Consider the following 15,384-nt stretch of genomic DNA (forward strand, 5'->3'; position numbering starts at 1 on the left):
AAAAGTACTGTAATTCTTTTGCATTTTTGCAGGCCCTCCATCACCTCCTCTCGATTTACATGTGACAGATGCAAGCAGAAAGCACATTTCCATTGCATGGAAACCACCAGAGAAAAATGGTGGTAGTCCTATTATTGGATACAATGTTGAGCTGTGTGAAGCAGGAACAGAAAAATGGATGCGAATCAATTCTCGTCCAGTAAAAGACTTGAAATACAAAGTGGAAGAGGGCATTGTTCCTGACAAGGAGTATGTGCTGAGAGTCAGAGCTGTCAATGCTATTGGAGCTAGTGATCCATCAGACATCTCAGAAAATGTTGTTGTTAAAGATCCAGATTGTAAGAATATATTTCTTTTTAAAAGGATTATAATTTATAAATGCAAAAGGATTTGGGCATTTTGACACTTTTTAATAATATACTGTTACATTTACAGGCAATCCCACTATTGACCTAAAGACTCAAGACATTGTTGTTATTGAAGGAGAGAAGTTAAGTATCCCTGTACCCTTTCGAGCTGTTCCATCACCAACCATTGCATGGCATAAAGGTGGCAAGGAGGTTAAAGCAGGGGACAGAACAACAATGAAGAGCGATTACACATCTGCATTGCTTGAAGTCACAAACAGTGTTCATGCTGATGCAGGTGTTTACACTATCACCCTGGAGAACAAACTGGGCTCAACAACTGGCTCAGTCAACGTCAAAGTCATAGGTAACTAAACTTTTTTTGATGATAAACTCTTTGGGTGAGATGCTCACCCGTTTTGGGCCATTGATGGCATAAAATCGCAATGGAAGTCCCATATCTGGCCAAGGAGGATTCCCCTGGTGCAGGCACTCAGGAGACAGATATAAGGTTATATCTCAAGAACCCGTTGTGAGCCATGGTATAGGAGGCAACCCAGGGGAAGGATTTGGTGGAGGGAAGTGTATGTTGGGGCCCCTAGCACACAACACTGCAGAGATTCTAGGTGGCACTTTGGTCCATAAGGAAGTTCACTGAGATTGCCAGAACTTAATCATGCCCCCAAGGCTGTTGACTTGCACCGGCGGCCTCCCACTCCCCAGAATAGCCCTGGAGCTGGAGGATACAAAGGAGACTTAAAGCCATCATAGCCCCCATTCCTCTGGGCTACAAGTTGCATGCTGTGTCTGTCAGAGGCATAGCACAGAATTTCACCCTTTATACCTATTCTAAAATAATATAATTATGCACTATAACTGTACAGTATTGCCAACTATTTATATTTAAAATATTAATTAGGCATAAAATCCCCCAAAAAGGTCAATTTTGACACTTTAATAGATCTGTAATCCCTTAATAAGCAAATTAGTCTGGAGAATAAAACAAACTAAGTCAACAGGTTATATGAATCTTTCATGTCTACTGCCATAAGGAAATGTAAATTCATGTCTATGTTGTGCAACCAATATTTGTTCTTTTGGTCTGCTTTGTGAAAAACAGAAGTAAAAAATACAATGTAATTTCACAGTTGTACTAAAGCAGTTTCCTAGTTTTTTGTTGTTGTTAGGGTAATTATATAAAAATTATTATTTGAAACAGGTCTGCCTGGACAGTGTAAAAACATTAAAGCAAGTGAAGTGACTAAAAATTCATGCAAGATAGCCTGGGAACCTCCAGAGTATGATGGTGGCACTCCCATCTTACATTATGTCCTGGAACGTAGAGAAGCTGGTCGGAGAACATATATTCCAGTGATGTCTGGTGAGAACAAACTCTCGTGGAATGTCAAGGATCTTATACCAAATGGTGAATATTACTTCCGTGTTAAGGCTGTCAATAAAATTGGAGGAGGTGAATACATTGAATTAAGGAACCCAGTCATTGCTGAAGATCCAAAGCGTAAGTTTTTATATCAATGGATAATCGACTAGATTGATTTTAAAATAATTTCTCTATATCTTCTATTTGTTTAAATTCTATTTTTATTATAATTCTACAGAGCGTCCAGATCCACCTGTTGATCTTGAGATTTATAATCCAACATCAAAGTCAGTAACACTTACATGGAAGCCACCTTTGTATGACGGAGGATGCAAGATTATGGGCTATATCTTAGAAAAGCTTGCTAAGGGTCAAGACAAGTGGGAAAGGTGCAATGAATTTTTGGTACCTGTTTTGACCTACACAGTAAAAGGGCTTGAGGAGGGCAAGGAATACCAGTTCCGTGCTCGTGCAGAGAATGCTGCAGGTGTCAGTGAACCTTCTCGCATCACTCCATTAGTGAAAGCTGTTGATCCCATTGGTAGGATTGGCTTATTTTTCTTACTACCATCAATTCTTAAACCTACTGAAAAATACTACTTTAAACTTCCCATTTCTAAATGCAACTTAAAATACATTTCTTATTATTACAGAGGCTCCAAAAGTCTTCCTTGTTGCTAATCTGCAGGCTGGCCTTGAGGTGAGGCAAGGTGATGAAATTGCACTGGAAGCACATATTTCCGGAGCACCGTACCCATCTATTACATGGTTAAGGAATGATGAAACTATTAGGCCACAGGAAATAAAAAAGAGAGTAACAAAGTTTACTAGGAGAAGGAAGGGTGAAGTTGAAGAAGAGGAGCCATTCTATCTTTCACTGCCAGAACGTTTGAATATTGACAACCACAAACCTGGAGAGTCCTTGTTAGCTGTTCGTGACTCACTCAGAATTGACCATGGCACATTTACAATCAGAGTTGAAAATGATCATGGTGTTGCAAAAGCCTCATGTGAAGTAAACGTATTAGGTATGTGCTTAAACACCTCATTGTTTAAAATGTCAGAGCAGATGCTCACCAGAGAATACTAATAATTTTTTGCTGGTGTTTTAAAAAATAGATACGCCTGGACCTCCTATCAACTTTACATTTGAAGATGTTAGAAAACATTCTGTTGTCTGCAAGTGGGAGCCTCCTCTTGATGATGGTGGAAGTGAAATCCTGAACTATGTCCTGGAAAAGAAAGACAACTCAAAAGCTGAAATAGGCTGGGTTACTGTCACTTCAACACTCAGGCATTGCAAATACCACGTGCTAAAACTGATTGAAGGAAAGGAATACCTCTTCCGTGTAACAGCTGAAAATAGGTTAGGACCTGGACCACCATGTGTTTCCAAACCACTGGTAGCCAAAGATCCATTCAGTAAGTCATGTGTTGATATTTAAACACAATACTTTTGAAGAAATTCTATTCTATATGGGTTTTTTATACCGTCTGCATCACTAGTATCCGAATTCATTCCAGAAGTGCACTAAGCAATGTAACTAGCATCTGTCACATGTTTTTATCTTGTCCCCCTGTTAGGGGAGAAATTGTATGTGCAGTATAGTGTTTTGTTTTGGCAGGGTGTTGTTTTGGGTTTGGTTTTTTTTAATGTACATGCTACTGTATGTTTATGTAAGAAAATACAATATTGAAGAATTGCACCTTCTGCTTGGAGCAGAAGGCCGTGAGGGGAGAAATTGTATGTGCAGTATAGTGTTTTGTTTTGGCAGGGTGTTGTTTTGGGTTTGGTTTTTTTTAATGTACATGCTACTGTATGTTTATGTAAGAAAATACAATATTGAAGAATTGCACCTTCTGCTTGGAGCAGAAGGCCGTGAGGGGAGAAATTGTATGTGCAGTATAGTGTTTTGTTTTGGCAGGGTGTTGTTTTGGGTTTGGTTTTTTTTAATGTACATGCTACTGTATGTTTATGTAAGAAAATACAATATTGAAGAATTGCACCTTCTGCTTGGAGCAGAAGGCCGTGAGGTTTGTATTGGTCCTTAGTTCCTGTAGGGGTTCATACTACAGTCTCAAATGAGTCCCTCAGAGGACTCTGTCTCCAGCACAGACAAGCTTTATCCTTATGTTGGAAAGTCCCATTGTGCCAGAGGAGTTGTTGACCACAGTCTTTATCCCAGTATTTAGATATCCTGGGCCCAACCCATTGAGTACCTTGAAGATAATGACAAAGGCCAAATGTATTACAATGCACTCTTTTCACAGTACTTTTCACTTTAAAATATTAACAAATTAATCATGGCCTATGTGAAGGAGAACTACATTATTACCTCTGTTTTACAGATTGGTAAACTAAACCGCAGTAAGTTTAACTGACTTGTCCAAAATCACACAGTAAGAAAATGCTAGAGCTGCAATTAGAACAGGTCATTTCTTTACTCTTGTCCCCATGCTTAGTCCACTAGGCCATAATGCCTCACTACATAAATAAAATTAAATTTGAGGTCTTGATAAGATATCATAGGTGCCACAATTGCATTTTTCTCTTTCTTTTTAATTTTTTTAGGTCCACCGGATGCACCTGATAAGCCTGAAGTGGAGGATGTTACCAGTAATAGTATGTTGGTTAAATGGAATGAACCAAAAGACAACGGTAGCCCCATCTTGGGTTATTGGATTGAAAAACGTGAAATCAATAGTACTCACTGGGCTCGTGTCAACAGAAACCTCCTGAACACTCTAGAAATAAGAGCCGATGGGCTTTTAGAAGGACTTACCTATATCTTTAGAGTGTGTGCTGAAAATGCAGCTGGCCCTGGCAAATTTAGTCCACCTTCAGATCCAAAAACTGCTCAGGACCCAATATGTAAGCATTTTAATAGAAGATAATACTTGGAGGCTGACAAGAGTAGGTTAAGTATCCATGAATTTTGATTTACACTTTTTTATTTCTTTAGTGCCACCTGGTCCACCAATTCCAAGAGTTGTTGATACAAGCTCAACTGCTATTGAACTAGAATGGGAACCTCCAGCATTCAACGGTGGTGGTGATATCATTGGTTATTTCATTTACAAACAACTGGTGGGCATAAATGAATGGTCACGCTGCACAGAGAAATCCATTAAGATTAGAAAATACACTGTTAAAGAAATTAGAGAAGGTGCTGACTATAAACTCCGGGTTACCGCTGTTAATGCAGCTGGGGAAGGACCACCTGGTGAAACTGAACCTATAACAGTTTCAGAACCTCAAGGTACTGTTGTGGTGCAAATATCAAATGTCATTTAACATATAGTAGCCAGTATGGCATGTTAGACTCTTTTATCTTCCTTAAACTAATGCACTATTCCTATTTTTCTGCAGAGCCACCTCATGTTGAATTGGATGTTTCTGTCAAAGCAGGCATTCAGATAATGGCTGGGAAAACTCTTAAAATTCCTGCTACTGTAACTGGGCGCCCTACACCTACAATTGTGTGGACTGTGGAGGAAGGTGAATTAGACAAAGAGAGGGTTGTTATTGAAAATGTTGGCACCAAATCTGAGCTAACTATTCAGAATGCATTGAGAAAAGACCATGGAAGATATGTGATTACTGCAACCAATGAGTGTGGTTCCAAATTTGCAGCAACCAGAGTAGAAGTTTTTGGTAAGAAATATTACATGCTATGAAACCAATTGTTAAGTATACCTAGATACAAGAAATCTTTGTTTTTTTTTTCTTATGCAACATGTTTTCTTTTTCAGATGTTCCTGGGCCAGTGCTTGACCTAAAACCTGTGGTTGTGAACAGAAAGATGTGTCTGCTTAACTGGTCCGATCCTGAAGATGATGGAGGAAGTGATATCATCGGCTTTCTTATTGAACGCAAAGATGCCAAAATGCATACTTGGAGACAGTGTATAGACACTGAGAGATCTAAGTGTGATATTACAGGTCTCGTTGAAGGACAGGAATATATGTTTCGTGTTATTGCCAAGAATAAGTTTGGCTGTGGTCCACCTGTTGACATAGGACCAATTCTTGCGGTTGACCCATTAGGTAAAATAACGATTTGTGTGCTTATGTAAATTATTAAATATAGGGAGATCTAGATCACTGCACAGTTATTTCATTAATGCTGAGAAGATGACACACTGTATATTCAATGTACATAGACATATTAATGGGTTTTTTAGTGTTCATACTTCTCTGCTACAGAGTTAAGGCTTCAGACCTTCAGCAGAGTAATTGTTGAAATTAGATCTCTCACTTATGTAAAATTGCCATGACCATTTCTGAAAAGGAGTAGGAGATAACCACTTTGTCCCTCCTTCTTTCAATCAGGCAGCTTCCATTGTCAAAGACTGTGTTTAAACTATTGTTGAGACACTAATTGTTGCCCTGTTGCCTACATAGTCACTTTGCTATCAGAGAAACTTCACATTACATTATAATAATTTGGATACCTTGCATCTGAAAGATGCTGCTTTAAAAATACCAAATCTGTTTTATTTAATGGGATAAGAAATGAAACAAAACTTTAAGTATATGACTTATATTCTTCATTGTGAATTACTTGTGATAATAGGTCCTCCAACAGCACCTGAGAGGTTCATGTACACAGAGAGGACAAAGTCAACCATTACACTTGACTGGAAGCCTCCCCGTAATGATGGTGGCAGTCCTGTCATAGGATACATCGTTGATAAGAGAAGACATGACTCAAATGTGTTCGAAAGAGTTAACCAGCAACTCTGTCCAACTACATCTCTTCTTGTAGAAAATCTTGATGAGCTTCATATGTATGAATTCCGTGTCAAAGCAGTCAATGCTATTGGTGAAAGTGAACCGTCACTACCACTTAATGTAGTTATACAAGACGATGAAGGTACACCTGTTTATTAGAAACATATACAACTGCCTTCAAAACTCTATTAACTAGTTTATTTGCTTTTTGTTACTGCCTTCATTCTTTTATTTTTGTTTTGTTTTACAGTACCTCCAACTGTCACATTACGTCTGGCCGTCAGAGGAGATACTATCAAAGTGAGGGCAGGAGAGGCAGTTAATATTCCAGCTGATGTGACAGGTCTACCAATGCCAAAGATTGAATGGGCCAAAAATGAAGTTGTAATTGACAAACCATCAGATGCACTTAAGATAACCAAACAAGAAATATCTAGATCTGAAGCAAAAACTGAACTTAGTATGCCTGCTGCACTTAGGGACGATAAAGGCACTTACACAGTCACAGCTACCAATCGTCTCGGCACAGCATATCGCAATGCTTATGTTGAAGTGTATGGTAAGTATCTGATTTATTTAATGAAATGACAAAAGCAAATATGTTTTTGCCTTTTCCATAACATAATATTATATTGTATTGCTTTTATTTAGATCGTCCTTCTCCACCAAGAAATCTTGCAGTTTCTGACATTAAAGTAGAATCATGCTATTTGACCTGGGATGCCCCCCTTGATAATGGTGGCAGTGAAATTACTCATTACATTATTGAAAAACGTGATGCCAGTAGGAAGAAATCTGAATGGGAGGAGGTTTCCAGCACGGTGGTTGACAGACGATTTGGGGTAAAGTTATCTCAAAACTTTTCTGTAATTTACAGTGTCTTTATTATGTAATTCAACTGCTTAAATAATAAAAATAACACGTGTACAATACCAAAATAAAATGAATTATCAATACAGTGAAAAATTACCAAACACATAGTTATCTGAGCTGGTGGTACACTGCCCATGACCAGAATTTCTAGATAATCACTATTGCCATTGTGTATATCTATATTTTCCTTAAATCCCCAAAAGAAAATAATATTTTCAGTTATGTCATTTATTTTATAAAGAAATTAATATCTGAGTTAAGGAGACATATCCCTTTTGTGTCTTTTAGGTTAATTTATATCAGAAATATAATTTTGTATTTAGATAATAAGGGTGATCACAATTTCATATCACCCAGTAAAGATACAGTAGCTGACAAGTTATGTCATTTTGAAAAAAATCACTATACAGATATTTTAAGTCCAGTGGTTTTTTTTATTAATTGTTTTTCCAGTTTTGCTTTTGGATTCTTATAAGCATCTCGGTGAGGATTCATCCTCACCCTCCATTAAAACTTAATCATACTGGTATATCTCACAGTAATTCTCACTAACTTAAGACACTGACAAAAGTACGTGACCACTTGGTATTTTGGTCAATTTTGTTAGGTTTTTTGCTTACCCTGCTGTTCTGACCTGCTGCTGTACCTCTTAGTAGCACTACCCTCCAGCTTCCCTCCAGTATATTGCCTTCTTGCTGAAAGGGCAAACAGCCCAAATGGTAGGGACAAATAAGGGTGTTGATATCTGCACTTACCCCAAAGACCAAGAGTATTCTGACATTCTCATTCTCTCTTGGCTCTGTGTGCATGATATACGAGTCTCTATGGTGCAGCATATAGAGCTACATGTAGCCATTCATTGGGATAACTAAGGAAGAATTTAATTAAACAGCGTCAAAAGAGGGAAAATTTAACATATGCTTATTTTGGAAACAGTCATTTATTAATTTAAATCTTGTTTTTCAGGTGTGGAAACTTGCAACAAATGGTGAATACCAGTTTAGAGTCAGGGCAGTAAACAAATATGGGACAAGTGATGAGTGCCTCTCAGAGAAAGTGGTCATTAAGGATCCGTATGGCCTTCCTGGACCTCCTGGAAAACCAAAAGTTTTAGATCGCACTAGGTCATCAATGCTGGTGACTTGGGAGCCTCCTTTGGACAATGGTGGAGCCCCAATCACTGGGTATTGGTTGGAGAAGAGAGAGGTTGGAGGCGTCTATTGGTCACGTGTTAACAGAGCTCCAGTAACCAAGCCAGTAATGAAAGGGCTGGAATTTAATGTCTTGCGGTTAATTGAAGGCGTTGAATACCAGTTTAGAGCCATGGCTGTAAATATTGCTGGAATTGGCCCTCCCAGTGAACCATCAGATCCCGCTTTAGCAGCAGATCCTATATGTAAGTATACTGTTTTTATGAGTTGCTTTAAAGGTTATAATACATAAAAACTACATTCTGAAAGCCTTATTGATGTTGAATTCAATGGGACTAGACTGATGAAATGTTTGTAATGCTATTCTGTTGTCAGTGTAATGATTTTCTGATTAACTATTAATTATTTTTATTTTAGTTCAGATAATTAATTTTGAACTCACTTGCCATACTTTTACATCAGTTTAACTCCAATGACTTCAATGGAATACTCGTTTAAGCTGGTGTAAGCGAGTTCAGAATTAGTGATTTATTTTTCTTTGTTGTTAAATATTATTACAGTAGAACAATGTTTATATTTTTTGCTTTGTGTATGTATAATTGTTATATGTGTTGTAAATATACAAAACATGTATAACAATTTCACATATGGTATATGTCATATACATAACATGTTAGTAAATATACATATTTGCAGTATTCTCAATTTTTAATGCCATTCTTTTTGACAAATGTATAGAAAAATACTACTTTTGCTGACATTACAGCATTTTAAAATGTAAAATTGAAAATACATAGACACTAACTCCCAGCCAAAACTTTTTGCATTTTCTTACAAGTTGTACCTGGTGCACCATCATGCCCAGAGGTCACAGATAGAACCAAATCCACTATATCTCTTAAATGGAAACCTCCACAAAAAGATGGTGGCAGTCCTATAAAAGGATATATTGTTGAAATGCAAGAAGAAGGTAGTACTGACTGGAAGAAGGTGAATGAACCAGACAAACTATTCCCTACTTGCAAATGTGTTGTACCCAGCTTGAAAGAACTTAGAAAGTACAGATTTAGAGTGAAAGCTGTAAATGCTGCTGGTGAATCTGAACCAAGTCTTCCAACATCAGAAATACCTGTCAAGGAAATTCTAGGTAAGAGTCTTGGAATTAATTTAGATATTTAGTGATAAATCCTAACCCTTTGCTGTGCATATGCATTTAGAGACAAAGAGGGGTAAAGACTAAGTTCAAACAGCAGGGCCCCCATGGTAGACCTAGTCCAGTACACAGAATTATGTAAGAACATCAACAAAGAAGCTGTAAATCTAAGAAAGTGACCTGGTGACCATGAATAGGATATGATCAACCAGAAATCTGACAAGTGTTACAACCAGACATAAAGGGCACGTTGTGCCCAATGATAAAGTAACAGCAACAAGTGCCACACAGAGCATTGGGGGCCTTCTGATATATACTGTGCATGCTTTGGAATGTATCATGAGGTTTTAGTCCATAGTGGCTGAATTTTAATTTCAATAACTCATCTAATAATTGTATTTGTAAATCTTTTTGCAGAGGAACCAGAAGTTTTTATTGATATTGGAGCACAAGATTTTCTCTCTGTTCGTTCTGGTACAACAATTAAAATACCAGCCATTATAAAGGGGCGTCCAGTTCCAAAAACATCTTGGGAATTTGAAGGAGAAGCCAAGAAGGCAATAAAGGTTATTAAAAGATCTAATTACGTTCCAAATCTGTTGCTAACTATTGAAAGAAATCTCTGTTATGTTTACTTTTTCTTCTTTATTTATAGGATGGAGTCAATAATATACCTGAAGATGCTCAGGTAATGTAAAAAAAATAAATTGTTTCTATATTGCTAAATTCTTCATGTTGTAATTATTTATAATCAATATATATCTCTTTTTATTTGCAGCTGGAAGTAACCGATACTACTTCAGTAATTACTATCCCGGAATGTAACAGAGGCCATTCTGGAAGATACAGTATTACAGCAAAGAATAAAGCAGGACAGAAAACTGTAAATGTTAGAGTTAACGTCCTTGGTATGTCATATACATGTTGGAGTATTCATATAGCATTTTTCATGTTTTCTAGGTATTTATCTAAAACTACTTCTGTTGTGCTTTTATACTAACAGATGTGCCAGGGCCACCAAAAGACCTGAAAGTGAGTGATATAACAAGATGTAGTTGCAAACTTTCATGGAAGATGCCAGACAATGATGGTGGAGACAGAATCAAAGGCTATGTTATAGAGAAGAGGACTGTTGAAGGGAAGGCCTGGACAAAAGTTAATCCAGATTGTGGAAGCACTTCCTTCGTTGTACCTGATCTCATAGCCGGGCAACAATATTTCTTCCGTGTACGCGCAGAAAACCGTTTTGGTATTGGGCCACCTGCAGACACAATCCAACGGACCACAGCCAGGGATCCAATCCGTAAGTTAAATCAAAGTGGAACATCTCCTTTGATAACCAAATGCTACTATAATGTCGGTTGATTCCAATTTTTATTTGATTTTTAAAGATCCTCCTGATCCACCTATCAAACTCAAGATCGGGCTTGTAACTAAAAACACTGTTAGCTTGACATGGAAACCTCCAAAGAATGATGGTGGTGCCCCGGTTACACATTATAATATTGAGTGTCTTCGCTGGGATCGTACTGGGGAAGGGAAAGAGTCTTGGAAACAGTGCAATAGACGTGATGTAGAGGAAACAAAGTTTACTGTTGAGGACCTGAAAGAAGGTGAAGAATATGAATTCAGGGTCAAAGCTGTAAATGAAGCAGGTCCCAGCAGACCATCTGCTACAGTTGGCCCAATTGTTGTCAAAGACCAAACATGTAAGTACTGAACAATTCTGGAAAACAGAACATTTCATTATACGATTTTAAAAGTATATCTGCTTTTGTATCCCTTTTAATGGCAATTTATGTTTTTTGTGTTTCATACTAGGTCCACCATCAATTGAACTCAAAGAATTTATGGAGGTTGAGGAGGGAACAGATATTAACATTGTAGCCAAGATAAAGGGTGTGCCATTCCCCACATTAACGTGGTTTAAAGCTACTCCAAAGAAACCTGATGACAAAACACCAGTACTGTATGATCAACATGTCAATAAGGTTGTGAGCGAAGATACTTGCACCTTATTGATCCAACAGTCTCGCAGAAGAGATACAGGCTTGTACACTTTAACTGCTATAAATAATCTGGGAACTGCTTCAAAGGAGATGAGGCTGAATGTTCTTGGTAAATATCCAGGGCTTTTGTATAATTCCATGTGTTGATTCTGTGAATGTGATACATTATTTTAAATGTATTTTAATAATGCATTCATAATTCTTAAAATTTAACTTTCAGGACGTCCTGGACCACCAGAGGGACCCATTAAATTTGAATCCATTTCAACTGATCAGATGACCTTGTCTTGGCTTCCTCCTAAAGATGATGGTGGTTCTAAGATTACAAACTATGTTATTGAAAAAAGGGAAGCTAATAGAAGAACATGGGTACCTGTTACCAACGAGCCAAAGGAATGCATCTTCACCGTGCCCAAATTGCTGGAAGGCCATGAATATGTGTTCCGCATCATGGCACAAAATAAATTTGGCATTGGGGAGCCTCTTGATAGTGAACCACAAACAGCAAGAAACCTTTTCAGTAAGTATGATATTGTGTTCAAATGTTAGTTGTTCTCATGCTTTGTAGTGACTTTGACAAAGCAGAGCCTAAGAATCAGCTCATCTATTATGCAAAGCTGTAAATTCCAATTGCTTTTATCTCGCCCACATATTTGAAATTTCTAGAATAGCTTGAAAGATTTTTACAATAGATATCCTGTTAGGTAGTTAATGGTTAAAATTTTAATGTTTTGTCTCTTTTCTTTGCTATATCTTAAAATACAACTATATTTGGTTTTATTGAAACTGGACTGGATCATACAGTTATATTTGGGGTAATATTGACCTTACCATTATGGAAGAGTTATTTTCCTAACTTGAGTTATGGAAAAAGACAATAAAGAATAAGGAAGTTAGCTTCTTAGTTGCTGGTCTAACAGAGAGGGAATGCTAGGTCTGAGAAAAGAAGACTATATTACAAACATTTTCCTACACACACTGGCCACAGAAAGGTACACAGAAGACAAGTGAATGTTAACCTTGACAGTTAAATGAGGCACAGACATTTAATAGTTTAACATTTTGTTACAAAATTTGTGTAACTTTTTTTCCAGGTGTTCCTGGACCATGCGACAAGCCAACAGTTAGCAGCATAACACATGACTCAATGATTGTCAACTGGGAGGAACCTGAATATGATGGAGGCTCTCCTGTAACAGGTTACTGGCTGGAGCGCAAAGAGACCACTGGAAAGAGATGGACAAGGGTTAACCGTGATCCCATCAAACCTATGACACTAGGCGTTTCTTACAAAGTAACTGGTCTTATTGAAAGTTCAGAATATCAGTTCCGTGTATTGGCTATTAATGCAGCTGGTGTTGGTCCACCAAGCATGCCATCTGACCCAGCAATTGCTAGAGACCCTATTGGTAAATATGTTAAATTTATATTTTTCAAATTGAAAATGTTCCATTGAGAAGAAAAAATGTATTGTTATAATGTAATGCTATGGTATTATTTTCCAGCCCCCCCTGGTCCACCTATTCCAAAAGTTACTGACTGGACAAAGTCATCTGTTGATCTGGAATGGGCTCCACCATTAAAGGATGGTGGTTCTAAGATCACTGGTTACATAGTTGAATATAAAGAGGAAGGAAAGGAAGAATGGGAAAAGGTAGGTGAAATACTATTATAGGATCTGGGTTTCCTCTATCTTTAAACAATATTTGTCACTAATGTATATTTGTACACATTCTCATTACACTAACTATATGGTATACATTATCATGTCTTCTTTGTACAATAATTATCTTCATAGTTTTAAAATATATGGCCAAATTTAAAAGTTAATATTTGCTACACTGTGGTGTCTAAGATACCTCAGTATTTTCCTAAACTCAGGTTCTCTAAACTTCACAGGTATGTTTATAGTTATCAATAAAGGAGCAGAAGGTTCATGTGAAAGTGGATATTAGGTACAAAAGTAAAGGAGCCAATAGAATGTCAGATTATTCCTAGTTATTTTGCAAACAATGCTTCCACATTTTCCTACTGCTTTTCAATAATACATTACTGAAAATCTCACTGGTGCATACAGAACAGAAGTTAATGTTTCCAAACCAGCAATTTGGCCATAAATACATGCCACTTGTCCAGTTTGCCTACTTTTGCACCTCTTCACACATTTGATATAAGCCAAATGCAGCCCCAACCTGTGCATAAAATCCATGTAAACAGGCTATGCACAAGAGATCCAAAAAGGAGCAAAGGAGAGGGATTTTTTCCCACTTTTCCTCCTTTCACCTCCAAACTGGCATTTTGGTGTACAGCAACCCTATGCAGCCATTTGTCTGCCTCAGATCATGGACTCTGTTGTAACTGCTATGGCTCCTTTATGACTCCCTACTTGGAGGAATTGTTCAAACTGATGAATCTGCATAATAGTAGATCTCCAAGTCACTCTCCTGCATTTCCATTTCCCTATATTCCTCTCACAATGTTCCCTTCAATCCGCATATCACTCATATGCACCGGGGATGTCCTGAATGACTTCTCTGTGGAATGCCCATTCCCTGTATTTGAATAGTGCTGGTGTTGCTGCATTTAGAGCCTGCTGTACTTGTGGATGTCGGACAGTTATACCATAACAGTTGTTTCATATACATGAGTGTCACCAATAGCCAATTCTTTTGTGGTGTTTGTGATTTTTTGATATTGACTGATGTTATAATCTTTCTCCAGGTAAAAGATAGAGAAATAAGAGGAACCAAGTTTGTTGTGGCAGGATTAAAAGAAGGAAGTTTCTACAGATTTAGAGTTAGAGCAATAAATGCTGCTGGTATTGGAGAGCCCGGAGAAGTTACAGAAGTTATTGAAATGAAGGATAGAATTGGTATTTATAATTTTTATTTTAAACATTTTTACCAATCAAAGTGAACAAACAGAACATATATTGAATCATTTTGTTTATTTCTTACAGTCCCCCCTGATCTTCACTTGGATGCTAGTGTCAGGGACAGAATTGTTGTTCATGCTGGGGGAGTGATCCGGATCATAGCTTATGTCTCAGGAAAGCCACCTCCAACAGTCACCTGGAGCAGGGATGAAAGAGCTTTACCAGAAGAAGCTAAAATTGAAGAAACAGCCATCAGCTCTTCTATGGTTATTAAGAACTGCAAGAGAAGTCACCAAGGCCTGTACACTCTTTTTGCCAAAAATGCAGGTGGAGAACGGAAGAAGACTATTATTGTTGATGTGTTAGGTAAATCGGAAGTTCAGAATTTGCATACAATTTTGTTCTTGAAATATGGTTTCATAAAATCCAGTACATGAAACTAAATATATACTTTTTCTTTCCATCTTAGATGTACCAGGGCCAGTTGGTGTTCCATTCCTTACTGAGAACCTAACCAATGACTCTTGCAAACTGACATGGTTTTCTCCAGAGGATGATGGTGGTTCTCCTATCACCAACTATATTATTGAAAAGCGTGAAGCTGACCGTAAAGCTTGGACCCCAGTAACCTATACAGTCACAAGACAGAATGCTACTGTTCAAGGACTGATTGAAGGCAAGGCATACTTTTTCCGAATTGCACCTGAGAATATTATTGGCATGGGCCCATTCGTTGAGACAACAAAAGAGCTTGTCATCACAGAACCAATATGTAAGTACATTTTTGTTTTATGAACGATTGTAATAGAAGAGAGATCAGCAAAAAAAATGTATTCACCACATTGTTTATGTTTATTTACA

At 37.6% G+C, this 15,384-nt stretch overlaps 1 protein-coding gene across 1 annotated transcript in view; it reads left to right on the forward strand.

The window, feature by feature from the left end:
• Positions 1-15,384, forward strand: part of TTN (titin) — a 310,422-nt gene that overhangs the window by 228,755 nt on the left and 66,283 nt on the right. The window contains exons 248-274 of the mRNA XM_054044429.1: positions 33-338; positions 436-714; positions 1,567-1,866; positions 1,967-2,269; positions 2,382-2,756; positions 2,848-3,150; positions 4,301-4,600; positions 4,692-4,988; positions 5,099-5,383; positions 5,482-5,775; positions 6,305-6,604; positions 6,713-7,021; positions 7,114-7,304; positions 8,302-8,731; positions 9,325-9,633; positions 10,057-10,205; positions 10,295-10,327; positions 10,418-10,547; positions 10,643-10,942; positions 11,031-11,348; positions 11,461-11,757; positions 11,869-12,168; positions 12,743-13,057; positions 13,154-13,302; positions 14,370-14,520; positions 14,608-14,889; positions 14,993-15,295. Of these exons, the coding sequence (XP_053900404.1) occupies positions 33-338; positions 436-714; positions 1,567-1,866; positions 1,967-2,269; positions 2,382-2,756; positions 2,848-3,150; positions 4,301-4,600; positions 4,692-4,988; positions 5,099-5,383; positions 5,482-5,775; positions 6,305-6,604; positions 6,713-7,021; positions 7,114-7,304; positions 8,302-8,731; positions 9,325-9,633; positions 10,057-10,205; positions 10,295-10,327; positions 10,418-10,547; positions 10,643-10,942; positions 11,031-11,348; positions 11,461-11,757; positions 11,869-12,168; positions 12,743-13,057; positions 13,154-13,302; positions 14,370-14,520; positions 14,608-14,889; positions 14,993-15,295 (7,308 nt within the window). The remainder of the gene's footprint in view (positions 1-32; positions 339-435; positions 715-1,566; positions 1,867-1,966; positions 2,270-2,381; positions 2,757-2,847; positions 3,151-4,300; positions 4,601-4,691; positions 4,989-5,098; positions 5,384-5,481; positions 5,776-6,304; positions 6,605-6,712; positions 7,022-7,113; positions 7,305-8,301; positions 8,732-9,324; positions 9,634-10,056; positions 10,206-10,294; positions 10,328-10,417; positions 10,548-10,642; positions 10,943-11,030; positions 11,349-11,460; positions 11,758-11,868; positions 12,169-12,742; positions 13,058-13,153; positions 13,303-14,369; positions 14,521-14,607; positions 14,890-14,992; positions 15,296-15,384) is intronic.

Source organism: Malaclemys terrapin, chromosome 11, assembly GCF_027887155.1.
Source record: "Malaclemys terrapin pileata isolate rMalTer1 chromosome 11, rMalTer1.hap1, whole genome shotgun sequence".
NCBI classification, from domain to species: Eukaryota; Metazoa; Chordata; order Testudines; family Emydidae; genus Malaclemys; species Malaclemys terrapin.